The sequence below is a fragment of the Hippocampus guttulatus genome, chromosome 23, assembly GCF_054856545.1.
Source record: "Hippocampus guttulatus isolate MCC_2025c chromosome 23, RoL_Hgut_1.0, whole genome shotgun sequence".
Classification (NCBI taxonomy): Eukaryota; Metazoa; Chordata; class Actinopteri; order Syngnathiformes; family Syngnathidae; genus Hippocampus; species Hippocampus guttulatus.
Genome location: NC_141283.1, coordinates 3,899,803 through 3,915,262, shown reverse-complemented (window position 1 = coordinate 3,915,262; position 15,460 = coordinate 3,899,803). Strand labels below are relative to the sequence as shown.

General features: G+C 44.9%; 1 protein-coding gene across 12 annotated transcripts in view; it reads left to right on the top strand.

Annotated features, from left to right (window-relative positions):
• The window catches only part of LOC147185782 (protein 4.1-like), a 37,991-nt gene that overhangs the window by 13,142 nt on the left and 9,389 nt on the right, over window positions 1-15,460 (top strand). For 7 of the 12 annotated variants that reach the window (XR_015099465.1, XM_086104501.1, XM_086104505.1 and 4 more), the window contains exons 5-15: window positions 1,001-1,105; window positions 1,321-1,363; window positions 2,038-2,113; window positions 3,132-3,228; window positions 4,012-4,136; window positions 4,211-4,298; window positions 5,690-5,842; window positions 6,183-6,280; window positions 6,368-6,540; window positions 8,225-8,304; window positions 13,377-13,436. Coding sequence is in view for 11 of the 12 variants with exons in the window: in XM_086104501.1 (XP_085960627.1) it covers window positions 1,001-1,105; window positions 1,321-1,363; window positions 2,038-2,113; window positions 3,132-3,228; window positions 4,012-4,136; window positions 4,211-4,298; window positions 5,690-5,842; window positions 6,183-6,280; window positions 6,368-6,540; window positions 8,225-8,304; window positions 13,377-13,436 (1,098 nt within the window). In the remaining variant the exon portion in view is untranslated. Of the gene's footprint in view, window positions 1-1,000; window positions 1,106-1,320; window positions 1,364-2,037; window positions 2,114-3,131; window positions 3,229-4,011; window positions 4,137-4,210; window positions 4,299-5,689; window positions 5,843-6,182; window positions 6,281-6,367; window positions 6,541-8,224; window positions 8,305-9,740; window positions 11,753-12,669; window positions 12,721-13,376; window positions 13,437-15,460 lie in introns of those variants that run through there. The other 5 variants (XM_086104498.1, XM_086104503.1, XM_086104506.1 and 2 more) reach the window with 4 other exon arrangements.

Below are 15,460 nucleotides of genomic sequence, written 5' to 3'. Positions count from 1 at the left end.
GGAAGTGAAGCGCCACATACCAAAACGTGTCCCATCTTCTAAAATGTGTCAAACTCAAGGCCCAGGGGGCCAGATGTGGCCCGCCACATCATTTAAAGTGGCCCTACGAAAGCAAATCAAAGATGACAACTTCCATGAGGTTGCTAAAATCTGGACCAAAATTTCACATTTTCAGATGTAATAAATCAGCGACATATTGGAAGCATTTTCTTCTCACTAAATCCATCATTACAGTTATTTAACAATAATTGAATAAAACGTTATTCTTTACTTCTTTATAGAGTTTCAGTCATCACGGCCCTCCAAGGGAAACGGTAATTATCATGTGGCCCGCGACAAAAATGAGTGTAACACCCCTGTCTTAAATGTTGTCGATATAATGAGGGTAAATCTATCGTCATTTTTTTCCTTATATTGATTTTTTTTTTGGGGGGGGGGTAGAACAGATTTCCAGATACAGTCAAACCTCGGTTTTCGAACGTCTCTGTTCTTGACCAAAACGGTTTTCGACCAAAAATTTCAAGTTTTTTATGCCTCGGATGACGACCGAATTTCGATTCTCGAACAAACTGAGCGCACTTGAATGCGTCACTTGACTCCTCTCGCCTTCCTTACACGAGGAAGTGACGCTTCCTCGGGTAGACGGGGAAGTGACGCTTCCTCGTTTAGCGTTCCATGGTGAACAGACGTGTTCAATCAAGATTTTTTTTTTAAAAGAGCGTGGTTTCGGTTTTCGAACAAATCGGTTTTCAAACAGCCTTCTGGAACGGATTATGGTCGAAAAATGCGGTATGACTGTATTCACAAAAAAAGAAATACACAAAATATCAACTGAAAGGGTCTACGGTAGTGTGACTTGTGTGGACGTGCATTTGGTTTTGATTTCTTCTTTTGGGGTGCGATTAAATTAGTCCATAGTCACCCACTATTTTTTAAATTTGTGAATAGGTGTTTTTTTTTTCAGTCTTTACTCTATCTTTTGCCTTCTCTCTTACTACAGAAACGAGCCAAGGGTCTATTCCTGTTCTTTAGGGTGTGCGAGCACCTAAATCTGCTGGAGAAGGACTACTTTGGTCTGACGTACATGGACCACCACGAACAGAAGGTGCTTTCCCTCTTGCCTGCACACACAAATACGCGCAAAAGTGTCCACGCGGTGGGCCCGATTGATTAAAATCTCAATTCGTGTAGAAGTAACGAAAACCGTCGCAGCAGTTTGCGCGAGCAAGCAACTTTGCGTCCGTTTTGGCGCACATTTTTGTCAATTAGGCCCAGTGTGTAACTTCCAAGTGTCTCACACATTTTTGTCTCTGCCCGCAGTGCTGGTTGGACCCCACCAAGGAAATCAAGAGACAAATCCGCAGTAAGTTCTCACTTTTTATTTGAAGAGAATATACTTTACAGACTTAAAATAAAAAGAAAACATGCCATTTTGGTTCACCGAGTGCAGTTTCAGATGTTGCCATGTGCGTCCGTGTGTAAAACTCAGCGGTGCAAAAATGGAAGGTTTGACACAGTCGCGCGCTTAATTACAGTCAGTTAATACTCTGCCGTCGAAATCCGGAGGTTTTAAATGTCCTTGAATTATTTTGGAAACTGCAGGGGTTTTTTTTCCAAGCGCATCGAAAAATTTGCATAGTGACCGAGTAAATGTCAAAACGGGCTTTATTGACCTGAAACTTCGTCCGTATTGGGAAAATAGTTCATAAACACAGAATGAAAGCAAATGTTTTTCAGCAATTGTGCCTTTGTTGACGATTACACGTTGGTATTGGATGAAGCCAGCAGAGCGTTCTCTGTTTGTGTTGATGCTTGCGTGAGAGATGCCGGCGGCTTAGCCCCATCTAAAAGCTGCTCTTTGCCCCTCGCTCGAAACTCGCCTCGCTCTCCCGTGTCCGAGTCACACACCCACACAGATGGTAGGAGGCGAGATGGATGGAGCCGCAGATGACCCCGATCACATCGAAATCTCACATTTCCACAAATAGTCCCCCTGTTTTTTTTCCTCTGTTCAACTCTTTCACATCTGTCCTTTAGGTAACAACTGGCAGTTTGCATTCAACGTCAAGTTCTACCCACCTGATCCCTCGCTGCTCACCGAAGACATCACAAGGTGAAGACTCAACATGAACGCTGCGTGAAAATGGATCGGACGTCCGCATTCCTGTAAACAAAACAGTCCGGGGTTTACACTGACCAGTGCACACTCACAGCCCACGTTGAGGCGCTCTAAAGCTCAAGTCCACAAGCTGGCTGTCAGGGTGGACACCACCCGTCACGCCCCGCCCCGCCCCGCCCAATTTTCGCTTGGTCACGTTTCTCTCTCTGTGATGTGCGCACACTCACAGGCAACAATGAGGCGTTCTAATGAGGCTATGCCATTGGACTATCTGAAAAGTGTTTTCGGGGTGTGGGCATAGCTAAGTTTGCTCAAATTGTTTTATCGTGAGGGAGGGCTGAGGTGTGTCCCTAGCCTGTTTTAGCCACGCCTCAAAATTCTGGAAAACATAAATCGTGAACAACAGCTTTACACGATATCTCCACAGCTGAGTTCTTCATAGTTTGCAAATCATTCCGTTTATAGCAATGATCTTCAAACACGTCTGATGCATTTCGAAACAAATCTCTGAATTCACTTAACAGGAACTTTACACTGCATTTTTCCAGGCCTTAAAGCAGTTTAAAGCCAGCGCTGTGTTTGCCCACTGAAGAGAACTCGAGCGAGTGGATGACTGCCACTTAAGCGTCCATGTCAGCCATGCCGCTTTATTGCCTTTTTTGAAAGACTTTCCCCTCGTAACCAGGATCCAGGACCGGCTTCCCGCCGATGACTCCTCCTGTGGTGTTTGAATTCTGTCACTCACTCGCAAACCTCCATTTGGATAATGAATTCCTCCGCTTAAGGCTAGCCAGCATCCACAACAACAATTCACTGTCCGCAAGTTTAGCGAACGTTACGCAACTGACTTTTCGCCACTGCCGCGTGGAGGATTAGCAGCGAGGTTACCCCGACCAATTGTCATACTCCGAAAATCATACGGCAAACAAAGCAAACCGGCATTTAATCCTCCTTCCGGCGGACACGGGCCCCCTCACCCCCTCCACTAACTCACTGTGTTTCTCTTGTCAAGGTACCTGTTATGTCTGCAGCTCCGCGAAGACGTGGCATCCGGTCGCCTGCCTTGCTCGTTTGTCACTCACGCTCTCCTGGGCTCATACACACTGCAGGTAAAGTCGAAGTAGACGTATGGTGCGGATGGAGTGACACATTTCCAATGTTTTTTTTCTCAAATGGCGCAAGTGGGACCTGCATCAGAGCAGCATAAATTTTACTAATAAATACATATATTTAAAAAAAAAACCTTCACTGTAAATAGATATTAACTCATTCACTCCCAAAGACGTTTATAAACGTCTCTTCCAGAATTGGCTGGTACTGAATGAGTACACACATATATATAATAAGCGGCCTGGTGGTCAAGTGCTTACCATGTCGGCTTCACGGTGCAGGGTCTTGTTCCGGCCTTCCTGTGTGGAGTTTGCGTGTTCTCCCTGTGCCTGCGTAGGTTTTTTCCGGGTACTCCAGTTTCCTCCCACATTCCAAAAACACGCGTAGCAGGTTTCTGGAGCACTCTAAATTGTCCCTAGTCGTGAGCGCGGGTGGTTGTTGATCTCTGTGTGCCCTGTGATTGGCTGGCAACCAGTTCAGGGTGCCCCCCACCAACTGCCCGAAGACAGCTGGCATAGGCTCCACCACGCCCCGTGACCCTTGTGAGGATGAAGCAGATCAGAAAATGGATGGATATAGATAAAATATAACTACAGTCAAAGCCATTAAAACGATGAACTATGATATAGAATCAGTTCATTGGAGACAAAAAAAAAAGAATATTAGCATGAAATGAAAATTGGGCAATCGCTCCTGCAGTGTAAATGCAGCCTTAAGTGTTGTTGTTGGTGTGAGCAACCAGCTGGTCAACCGGTCTGCGGTCTTTGTGTTTGATTCCACAGGCGGAATTTGGCGACTACGAACCCGAGCAGCCTCGGCCTCTGGATTACATCAGCCAGCTGAGTTTTGCCCCCAATCAGAGCAAAGAGATGGAAGAGAAGATTTTGGAGTTACACAAGTCCCACAAGTAAGAGCCATTGATGAAAAGCAAGTTTGATACACAGGCGCGGTTACGGACTGCTAAATTTCTCTGACCTTCAGGGGAATGACACCAGCACAGGCCGACACACAGTTTCTAGAAAACGCCAAGAAGTTGTCCATGTACGGGGTGGACTTGCACCATGCTAAGGTAAAAAGACCCTCCCACACACACACCCCTGCAGTTTTCTTCATTGATGTGCGTGTCTCAGCTGTGCAAACACTTACGAGAAGGCCATGGGAAAAGCCCACCTCCCTCGCTGAGCTAGCGGGGGCATCAGACGGCACATTCCCATGTGTGTCGCGATGATATTTGTCCGTGCCGGAAAACCGAGGAGGAAAGTATTCGTGAGAGAGGGAGATGGCAGGCTTAAACATAGAAAAGGAGAGGATGTGAGATGGAGGGCAAGTCGCTCGGATGAACCCTTGAACAAGCGAAAGAGGCGGTGGTTCTTTGAATAAAAAGGGCATGCTCCCATGAGCAGCATGGATTGGGGCATTTCATTTTTCATTTTTTTGCGGCATTGCACTGTCAATATTTGAAAGCAGCAGACATTGTGTTGCTATGGTCACAGATAGAAAAATGACTCTGGAGTCAAAGCGAGGGATCGATGAGCTTTGGCAAGTTTGTGTGACCCGTGTGTGTGTCCATTATCTACTTATTGCAACCCCCATTAGCAACAGGTTACCCCCCCCCCCCCCCCCCCGTGTTAAGTCAATACCCCACTGACCATTGCCAGATGGACTCGGACTTAAAAGCTTTGCACCGAGTTCGCCTGCCAGCCAACCACGTTGCCATTGACTAATTAAGTTTGTGTTGAGACAGCTGCAAATAAAATTACGTTTAGCGTACATACACCGGGACCTGTACATTGACTTTTGTTTAATTTTTTTTAAATGTCAGAACTTGAGCACATTTGTTCATATTAGCAATTACCGTATTGGCCTGAATATATGTCCGCCCTGATTCTAAGACGACCCCCTCTTTTTCAAAACTCAAGTTTGAAAAAATACCTTTTGAACACCAAATTATTTTTTATACAGAAAATAATTACAGTACATCTGAAACAAATGATTGAAACAATATATTTGAGAGAAAAAGCATCTTGAAGTTTACACCATAACTTCTCCTCAGCTGGCAGTTAACCTGGCCGATCTTCGACCCACTTTTCTCCAGATTGTCGCTACGTTTCTCCATATTCTGTTATCTCTTCAATTATTTTCTTCTCTTTTCTTTCTTACCGCTATTTTTTATTTTTCTTCTTCGTGACAGGGGTTCGCTTTGGCCTGCGGAGTCAATTCAGCATTCACTTCAATGATATCTGGCGCCATCTAGCGTCGCGAATGGGTATAATGTCTAGACCCCGAATATAAAACGACCCCCACTTTTTCAGTCTTATTTCAATGCAAAAAACACTGTCTTATATTCGGGCCAATACGGTATATGGTGCAATTGTGACACGAGCACCTTGTTGTTCGCCGCAAGTGCATGCACTCGGGGTGTCATTATGTCTACAGTGATTTGAATGTGTCCCATTGCAGGATTCTGAGGGCGTGGACATCATGCTGGGAGTGTGTGCCAACGGACTCTTGGTCTTCAAGGACCGGCTGCGGATAAATCGCTTTGCTTGGCCCAAGATCCTCAAGATTTCCTACAAGAGGAACAACTTCTACATCAAGATCAGACCTGGAGAGGTACGTGAGGTGCTGCGAGCAGCGCTGATTCACCGCATGGGTCGAGTTTAAAGTCCCTGAACTGCTTTTCGCGGTCTTGCGACACATATGTGTTTATTCAACACATATAAGTACTCCATTTATACGTGAGGTGCAACTTCTGACGAGTTGGCATTTCTCTCTCTCATCATCGATGTGACAAGCCAAGATTCAGCCCCTAATCTTTATCATCCACTCAGAAGCTGTGCTGAGCTCAAAACAAAAGCGATGCTACGGCACCCGCGTTCACTCTAATAGAGTAACGCAATTACGCTGTGCACTTGTTGACCCCATTTTTCACGTGTTTTGTTATTTCCGAAAGACGGAGCAATTTGAGAGCACCGTGGGATTCAAACTCCAAAATCATCGCTCCGCCAAACGGCTGTGGAAAGTCTGTGTCGAGAACCACAGCTTCTTCAGGTAGGGAGGGAAAAAAAAACCAACAATAAAACCCTATCTGCAAATGTCAAGAGCGACAATTCCATGATCCTCCCTTTTATTTTCCAGGCTGAACGCCCCAGAGCCGCCCTCCACTCCGCGCTTCTTGACTCTGGGCTCCAAGTTCCGTTACAGCGGACGCACGCAGACCCAAACCCGCCTGGCCAGCACCCTCATAGATCGGCCCGCTCCCGCTTTCGAGCGCACCTCGTCGAAACGCATCAGCCGCAGTTTAGATGGAGGTAACACTCCCACACCGACAGCAGACATCCAGGCTGGGTTGTGTTCAGGAGTACATTTTTCACCGTCTGACCAGATACGGGAAATAGCTGCAGCTGCTTCCTGCCATGCAGAGACGGAGATGAAAAGGCAGAATGTTCTGAGGGCCCCGACGGGGAAATGAATGTAGCGTCGAGTGTACCATACCAAATTCCTCTTTGATTCAAAGGTTGCACAGCCAAGGCATTATTTGGTCGGAAAAACCTCACCACAATGTTACAGTTATCTTAGGAAAGTATCACACACCTGTTTTTTTTTTTTTCTAATGTGTGGCTTGACAGTTTGGGCACACTTGTCGCTCTTCCAAGCCACATGTGACATCGCCCTCAGCTGGACGAGCTTATCCACTACACTCACATCAACAACTGAGGGTCATGACAACTGCGTGGAAAGCAAATTGTGCATTTGAGTGCCAACTTCCAAGTACATGGACTTTGTACTAGTATGCTGTTCAGTCACACCTTTTCTCCCCAATGGTGTATGGCCATTAATGTAGATAGGTAGGACATTGACACATGGCTATTGGATAGGCCTGTTAGTGTTACTAGTGCATCTCAGTAGGTTACTTGTATGGTTATTTTCACAATAGTTAGCCAAAGGGCTAGCGGAGTGTTATTCATACATTCATTCATTTTCCGATCCGCTTTATCCTCACAATGGTCGCGGGGGGTGCTGGAGCCCATCCCAGCCGGCAGTTGGCGGGGGACACCCTGAACCGGTTGCCAGCGAATCACAGGGCACACAGAGACGAACAACCATCCACGCTCACACTCACACCTAGGGACAATTTAGAGTGTTCAATTAGTCTGCCATGTGGGAGGAAACCAGAGTACCCAGAGAAAACCCACGCAGGCCCGGGAAGAACATGCAAACTCCACACAGGGAGGCCAGAGCTGGAATTGAACCCACGACCTCTGCACTGTGTGTTTGACGCGCGAACCACTGGGCCACCGGGTTGGTCCTTTTGTTATTGTGTCCGGGAATGTAAATGAATGCACCTACCTTTTGTGGGTTACACACTTCCTTCTGCACCGAAGCATGACAGTCATATATTTGGAGCAAAACATGCTTGTGCAAATGTATCAAACCTCACTGCTTTCACTTGGTACTGTCGAAAAAAAACATCCGGACTTTCAATTTTTAGGCTATATAATGGTGGCATAGCGGCGGAGTTTAACAACATTTCTCGGACGGCTCAAGTGTCAAAGAGAGCTTTCTTCTCAAGCTATTTTCAACACTTGAAATTGGTTAATAATGTCTAATATTAACAAAAAACATGGGGGCAAATAGCAGAGAGATGGGCATTCTGTCCCTGGGACGGAACGATCCGGCTGGCCATTTTTGGGACGAATGATGGAGGACGAGATTTTATTTTATTTTATTTTTTAAAATGATAGAAATGGGTTTTCGTCCGTTCCTAACTGGGTTAAATATGTGGTATTGGAGTGTATTCTTTATCATCTGCACAGTATTTTTATAGCAAGGCGGCCACCTACTGTACAGTCAGAGAACATAACAAAGTGCCTACGAACACCCGTTTTACTTACGATCAATCCAGACGGTTAAGAAAGCTGACTGTGTTGTATGTCTCCGCGGTTCCCGCCCGCAAAGATGCTTACGCGCCCCCATTTGTATGACTCTCCTCAGCCCCAATGATCAGCATCACAGAGGCCTCCACCACTGAGAACGGACACGAACCCCACCTGGAGCTCCACTCTGACTCCAAGGTGTGTTTGCCCTTCTTTTTTCGCAGCAGGTTCATTGGGAAGAAACGCAATGGGATGTGCGTTATTGTTGTCGCCGGCGTCTACTTTGCCACACAGTTCGATTCTTTTATTTTGCTGCTTGGTTGTATTCTCTATTAGGTGGACTGTGTGTATGTGAGCTTTTGAGTGAGACAAATAAGGCCTAATAACCCAATGGTTGCCATACATTGTCCGTATTAGTAATGGACGGGTTTTTTTTGGGGGGGGGGCATTTGTAGTTCACAGTAAATCCGTGGTCCATATTGGTTGTGCATGTCTCCTATTTAACCACCCACTTCCCCCCTTTTCACTTTTACGGTTCCCTCCCCCCTCCAAACCCTCACACTCAGCACTCTTTCCAGCAGTTGACGTCTAACTTCAGGTTTCCTTCAGTGGTTGCCTCCTTTTGACAGAGGTCGGGTTTCCATCCATGGACTGAGATGCACCTTTTGATTCCAAACTTTTAGCTCCAGTTGCCCACAAAGTAAGCCTCGTAAGCGTTTAAAGAAGGGGAGACTAACGTTTTGCACCAGTTCCTCTGGTGCACCCAACTGTTTTGTTTTGTTTTTTTGTTGGGGTTTTTTTTTTTGGTGCACCAGCACAAAATTAGGTCCACCCAAATTTTTCACTGCAACGGCGCAGTTTTATAGGTTCAGTATTTCCTTTATTTATTTATTTCTTTTTTAAAAACAAAATTGCACCCCGTCTTTTTAAGCAATGTTCACCAGTAGATGTGAAACTAAAATCCCGTCATCATAAAGTAAAAAATTGTTATTTTTATGCGGCTGATATTACCTCATTCAGTACCAGCCAATTCTGGACCAAGTCTGAAAAGACGTTTAAAAACGTCTTTAGGAGTGAATGAGTTAATCTTAAATTGAGTATCCTCTCAAGAATATTAAACACTGGCATTGAAAAGTAGACCAATAAAGAAATTATATTCGATGAATTAATTTTATAGCAGACTCTGGCTCTGCTCCCAAAAATTGCCACTTTGGCAAATCATGAAATTCACAGACACATTTTCAGAAACGGGCAGCTGTCAAAATGTCGAATTGATTGTGGAATTTCACACAAGACGAGCGGGCAGGCACTCTAGAGACGCAACTGTTTGTATCGAAGCAATTTCAAAGTCGCACCATACTATGCCCGCTTGCATATTCATGTGGTGGGTGCTCCCTCATTTGCATATTGGGAAGGAAGCCCGGCCACTGCTGCACTGTGCACTGATCTACCCTGCTGTGCTCATGTTTAACCTTCTTTTTGTGCTGTTGTTGTTCACTAATGTTGTCTCTTCCCCCCCCCCCCTGTCTGGTTTCTTTTCCCCTCCACTCACTCTTTCGTCACTCTTGCATGCTTATTTTGGACACATCTTGACTTTTTACTCCCACGCGTCACATGCGCCTCTCCTCCATCAGTCCATCTTCATGTTCCCTCTTTCTTTCTCTTCGTTATCTTCCCTCTCCTCCATCCCGCCGTCTCTCGACTCCATCTCCGAGCTGGAGCGCGGCCTGTCCGACATCTCCGAGGACGGCGACCTCGCCGACGACGGGCACCACGAGGCGGCCGCCTTAAGCGCCGCCCCCGACGCGGAAGCGCTCGCGTACAAACAGACGCCTCCCTCGTCGCCAACCGCGACACGCCCTCAGGCGCGGGCCTCGGACATTGCGGACTCGGAGGGCGAAAGCGGCGGCGCTGAGGGACGCGGCAGGTGGCGCTCGCTGAGAGACGTAGCGCGATACGTTTTTCTCGTGCTTAGCTTCCGTTCCGTGTTGGAAAAGAGCGCCAAGAGGAAGCCGTTTGCCGTTTGGGCTGCCACGGGGAGGCTGGTTGCGTTAGTTTGCAAGTCGGCTCACAGAGTGAAGATTTTTATCATCACAAGGGCCCGAAGTGTGGCCGCTGTGTCAAGACTTCGTCAATTTAAACACACGATAACCTCCAAGTTGATTCAGCTACAGGCGAGATTTTCCAGCATGCAGCCTTGTTTGCCTCTCGTTTCCTTCCCTCACCTTCCACCCCCTTCGCTCACGACCTGTAGCAACCTTCCACCTCCACCCGCAGCGCTCGCCTCCCGCCCCGTCGGCCGATCGCTCCGCAGTTGCCTCTCCAAACCCTCCCCGCTCTTGCTGCCTTGCCTCTTGGTGGCCTTCCTTCTGGCCGTTATGTTCACGGCCAGCCGCTCCCTCGTCCTGGCCTTGATTTTGGCCGCTCCTCTCGGCCTGACGCTGTGCTACCTGGAGAGGCTGGTCTCCAGCCACCAGAGGGTCCCGGGCCAGGAGCGTCCCCACAAGCGGGGCGCCCTCTTCCCCTCGGACACCCCCCCGTGCGTCAGGCGCCACACGAGGACGCAGGAGATGTGCGATCCCGCCGCGTAGACGCTCGCATACCCATTGGCATACCCATTTTGTTTCGTTCTATTCTTTTGCACCTGCTGAGCTATCATTTTTTTCCTGCTTTTCCCTTTTTTTTCTCTTACCGTCAAGCTCACTTTGAAGTTGATAATGCTCCATAGAAAATGTAGGGGATTTAAATAATAAGGGTGATGATTACAGTAGGCTAGAATAGTTAAAGGAGAGTAACAGTAGATGCCGAAGCAAAGGATTGTAACTTTGCGGCGCTCATTAGTTAGTCGTGCACAAATACGAAATTTGGATTGGGGTGGATTTATGTGTCGCCTCAACGTTGATTTAAAAAAAATGTTTTGACATTTTTCTAGCACATCAGGTCCATGCGAGTTTTCTTTTTTTTTTTTGTTCTTAAGTTGGACCTTTGCCCAACTTTGCCCAATGCGGATTTGACCACCCGTGGTAATTCGCAACGATGACGTTTCAGAAAGAAAATCCACCCGTCGCTGAACCTAACCCTTCATTCATAAATATTTACAAAATATATGACTATATTTCATATTATATTAATGTTATATTATTAATAATAGTAGTAGTGGAAAAATGAAAACCTGCTGTACGAGAGAAAAAACAAAACAAAACAATGGCAAGCCAGATTCGGAAGCAGCGCATCCAATTATTCAAAAAAAAAAAAAAATTACTTGGATCACTGATGTATTTAAACAAAAAAAATGTAATAAATGATTGGCCAATCGCGGCGACACCTCCTGCAGGGCGAAGGCGGCATCTGTAAAGCTGACATATTATGTCAAGCAAAATATCCATGAAAAACTAACGCTTCAATACATCCCAGAGGCTGTCATACATTCTAGAGCACAGGTGTCAAACCTGAGGTCCGGAGGCCAGATCTGGCCCGCCATATCATTTTTTGTGGCCCGCGAGAGCAAATCAAGCTTGTCAACTTTTCCATGATGCTTGCTCAAGTCTCAACCAAAATGTAAAATTGTCATATGTTAATCCATCATAACATAGAGATATTGCAAGTATTATCTCATTATGTACTTATTAAATTCACGTAAACAATGGCTGGACTAACCATTATTGTTGACTTCTAATTTCAAAACTAGTTATCCACCAATTTGTTGTGCACTGAATAAGTAATATGTGGAGGTGATTAAACATTTATACGGTTTTACAAAATTCACAGTCATAATGGCCCTCTCAGGGAAACCGTAACTAGAATGTGGCCCGCAACAAAAATGAGTTTGACACCCCTATTCTCGAGTAATATTCTAAATATGTAACATTAACTGTATTCTCGAACGTATTATATGGTCTTGTTTGAATTATCATTTTTAATTTTGTAGGAAAATATTTTTGAAAAATAGGTAAATATTATTATAATATTGCAAGCATTCATTCATTGAATTCAAAATAAGTGAAGAATTTGGAAATGTTCATATTAAATCAAGTATTTTGCCATTTTTATACGATTACTCCCAAAAAAGCCACATTTTAAACGCGTGGAAATTTATCTTTTAATGTTAAAACATTCATGTATAAAAAGAATCAAATAGTTAATAGTGACAGATTTAGTATACTTAAGTATTTTAACAAGGCAACACACAGGAAATTATTGTATTGTAACAACCTTTTTGCCTCACGACCTTTGGGTGACCGAGCCCAGCGCCGAGTGTTTTGCTGTGCATCGCGACAAATCAAAGCCCAAATGAGATTAATTGCACTTGTCATGTCGTTGTTCCCAGTACAAATTGGAATTGCACTGTAAAGGTATGAGCAAAGTAGAGTCATGTACTTATGTTGCTTTTTGTGCTGTAGTGAAGCGCTAGCGACGCCTTATTTACGCCTTCGCGGCCGAGCGAGCTCGTGCACTTCATGAACTCAAAACATATTTTCCCATCATCCATTTCATTTTATTTTTTGACTTTCTCCGCGCCCCTCCAATCTCCATTCTCTTATCGCTATGGCAACGATGCCCAAGGTTGAGGAGGCGGATTTGAGCCTCGGCCGTGTGGAAGCCCCGCCCGCCCAGGTCTGTAGTGGGAGGGGCTCTCTCATCCCAGCATGCTTTGCGGAGTGTGTTTTGAGAGTTCGTTCAAGTGTGATTGCTCGCTTTGTGTTGACGCTTGAATTTGAGGTTGTTTTGGGGGGCATGATGACATCATTTTTTGCATTCCGGACCCACTCCTGCAATCTAGAAAGCAAAAGTTTAATGTTTGATTAAAATCTGTGGCTTTTTCTTTTTTTAATGTGTATGTGTGACTCGTTAAAATTGCAAAATGGGTCCCGATGGGCAAAATTGTCGCAAGTGGGCACTTTGACCTTCCGTTTGGGTTGCATGCTGCGCCTTCACGTGTGCTTGGAGCGGGTGAAATTCTGTTTTTTTTTTTTTGTGTGGTCTGTTGCCATTGACGTGTTTTAGCGCGAGTGCTCCATTCAAGTTCATTCAACCGCAGCGTGAGGTGGTGTTGCTTTTTTTTTTTTGCTTGTTTTTACTTTTGTTCACATGAAATGTTTATTTACTTCAAATGTACATTTTCCCCCCTCCCCACTTATTTATTGATGGTTGTTTTTCCACATTTATTTCAAAAAATGTCTTCCTCTCAATTGGGGTTTTTAATCCTTTTCTTGCTATTCATTTGTTTAATCACGTTTGGTTTCTATTTGTGCTGTATGTCCACCTTCCAGAGTCCAATGAGAGTGCGTGTGGATAATATTTATGTGAGGCACAGTAATTTGATGTTAGAGGTTGGTACTTCCGCGTCATGCGATTGAGAGCCAACAATCAGAGCGTGCGGTGTTTTGTTGTGTGCTTGCCACCGGCGGCTTTGCCTGGCGCTCGATTGCAGCGGACTCGCACCGCTTTCCCTTTCTCTCAGCCGCACCGGCAGGCTCTCGTTTGCATGCTCGCCGTCCCTCTCCGCGACCGTTGTCAAACACGTCAGCGTTGCGAGCACGTCGCAGGGTGCAATGGTCTGCAATTCACGAGGTGGCCATTTTGGACAGCTTCACTTGGAGATGTGCAAATGGCAAAGTGGTTTACGGCTTAGAATCAGAGGTGACAAAAGTACCGTATTTTCTGCACTATAAGGCGCTTCGGATTATGAGGCTCTCCTTCAATGAATGGCCTATTTAATTTTTTTTTTTCATTTGTAGGGCGCACTGCATTATAAGGTGCATAAGCTGCAATAGTGGCTGCGGTTGCGCTATGAATCCACTAGACGGTTCTACACTAAAGGGAATACAATACAATACAGCCTTATTTATATACAGCCGTCACAACCGCTGCAGCTGTAACCATGAGAAGTGGTCACAAAAAAGGGACATGAAACAGAAATACAAATGATATTCCAAAACAATAAATGAAAGACAAAAGTTGTGAAGACAATTGATTTAACAAAAAAGGCATACAAAGCTTGTGGGCTTACAACCACTTAGAAGTCTTGGTTGTCTCCTTCTTCCTCCGTTTAGTCAGTAGTTCACGATGATTTTGGTATGATCTTTGTTTCATAATGGCTGCGCACAGCTCACAAAATAATTTGAGTCTCTGTGTTGGCGAATGCACATGTCAATTAGTGTCATGCAGAACGCTTTTAGGCTACAATTGGTTCCTGCTAATAATCACCACGAGGTGGCACGGGAACACTAACAGGGAAACAACTCAATGGGGAATATAAAGAGACTGTGAGACTATATATAAGGTGCATCGGATTATAGGGCGCATTGTAAAAATTGAATGCTTTTAGGTGCCCCTTATAGTGCGGAAAATACGGTACTCGCAATTTGTACACACGTAGAGGTACTGATATATTCTCCCCCCCCCCAACTCATTCACTCCCAAAGACGTTTTTAAAAGTCTTTTCAGACTTGGTCTAGAATTGGCTGGTACTGAATGAGTTAAGATTGCTCATGGTAGAAGTCCTGGAAAAAAAGCTACTTCTACTTTTTATTATTTAAAATTTTTTTTTGCCACCTCTGCTTTGAATGTATACATCACACCAAGCAGGCTAAGTCCTCGCAATGGCTGCACTGTGAACGGACCGTTGCGCACGAACCGCGCATGAGGAATGCTGTTCCGACCCCGTGGACTGCAATGTTTTTTTTTTTGAGTTGAAGATTTTGATGACTGCTGCCTGCCTACCCCGACTAACCCTGCCTCAGTAACCCGCCCGCAGGGGGAAACCTCCCTCCTCTTGTTGTCTGATGATTATCAAGTGATATGCGGTTTGCTAACCAAACTAATGCAACCAGAATTGCAACATGGAGGTGATCGTGAAGGCCAACACATTATAGAAAAGTAGAAGTGCTTGATTGCAATCCTGAATTGGTTCATATACTGGACCGACATAAATACCAACCATCTTTTCCGATGAGAAAAAAAAAAAAATTAGGATTAGCCTCAAAGTATGATGGAAATTGGTTCAGTAGTTGTTGCATAATCAAATAATAATGTGGCTACGTTTAGAAAAACACAATTTTGCTGCTGTTGATCCCTGTATTTGGGACATATTTAGGAATAAATAAACATTTTTTTTTTCATATTTGTTCAAACTTGAAAAATATAACCTGTTCAAAAGTCAGCCATCTCCAGCCCCAATTTGTGTGTCAATCCCATCTGACCAAAAAGTCGGAGACCGAAGCCGAGACAAATGAGGTGTCAATCATTTGTCGTGCAAAGATTTTTTTTTAAATAAAAAAAGTACATCAAAATGTTAGCTAGATTACAAAAATAAGGAACTTGGTGTTATATATATATATATATAACACATATA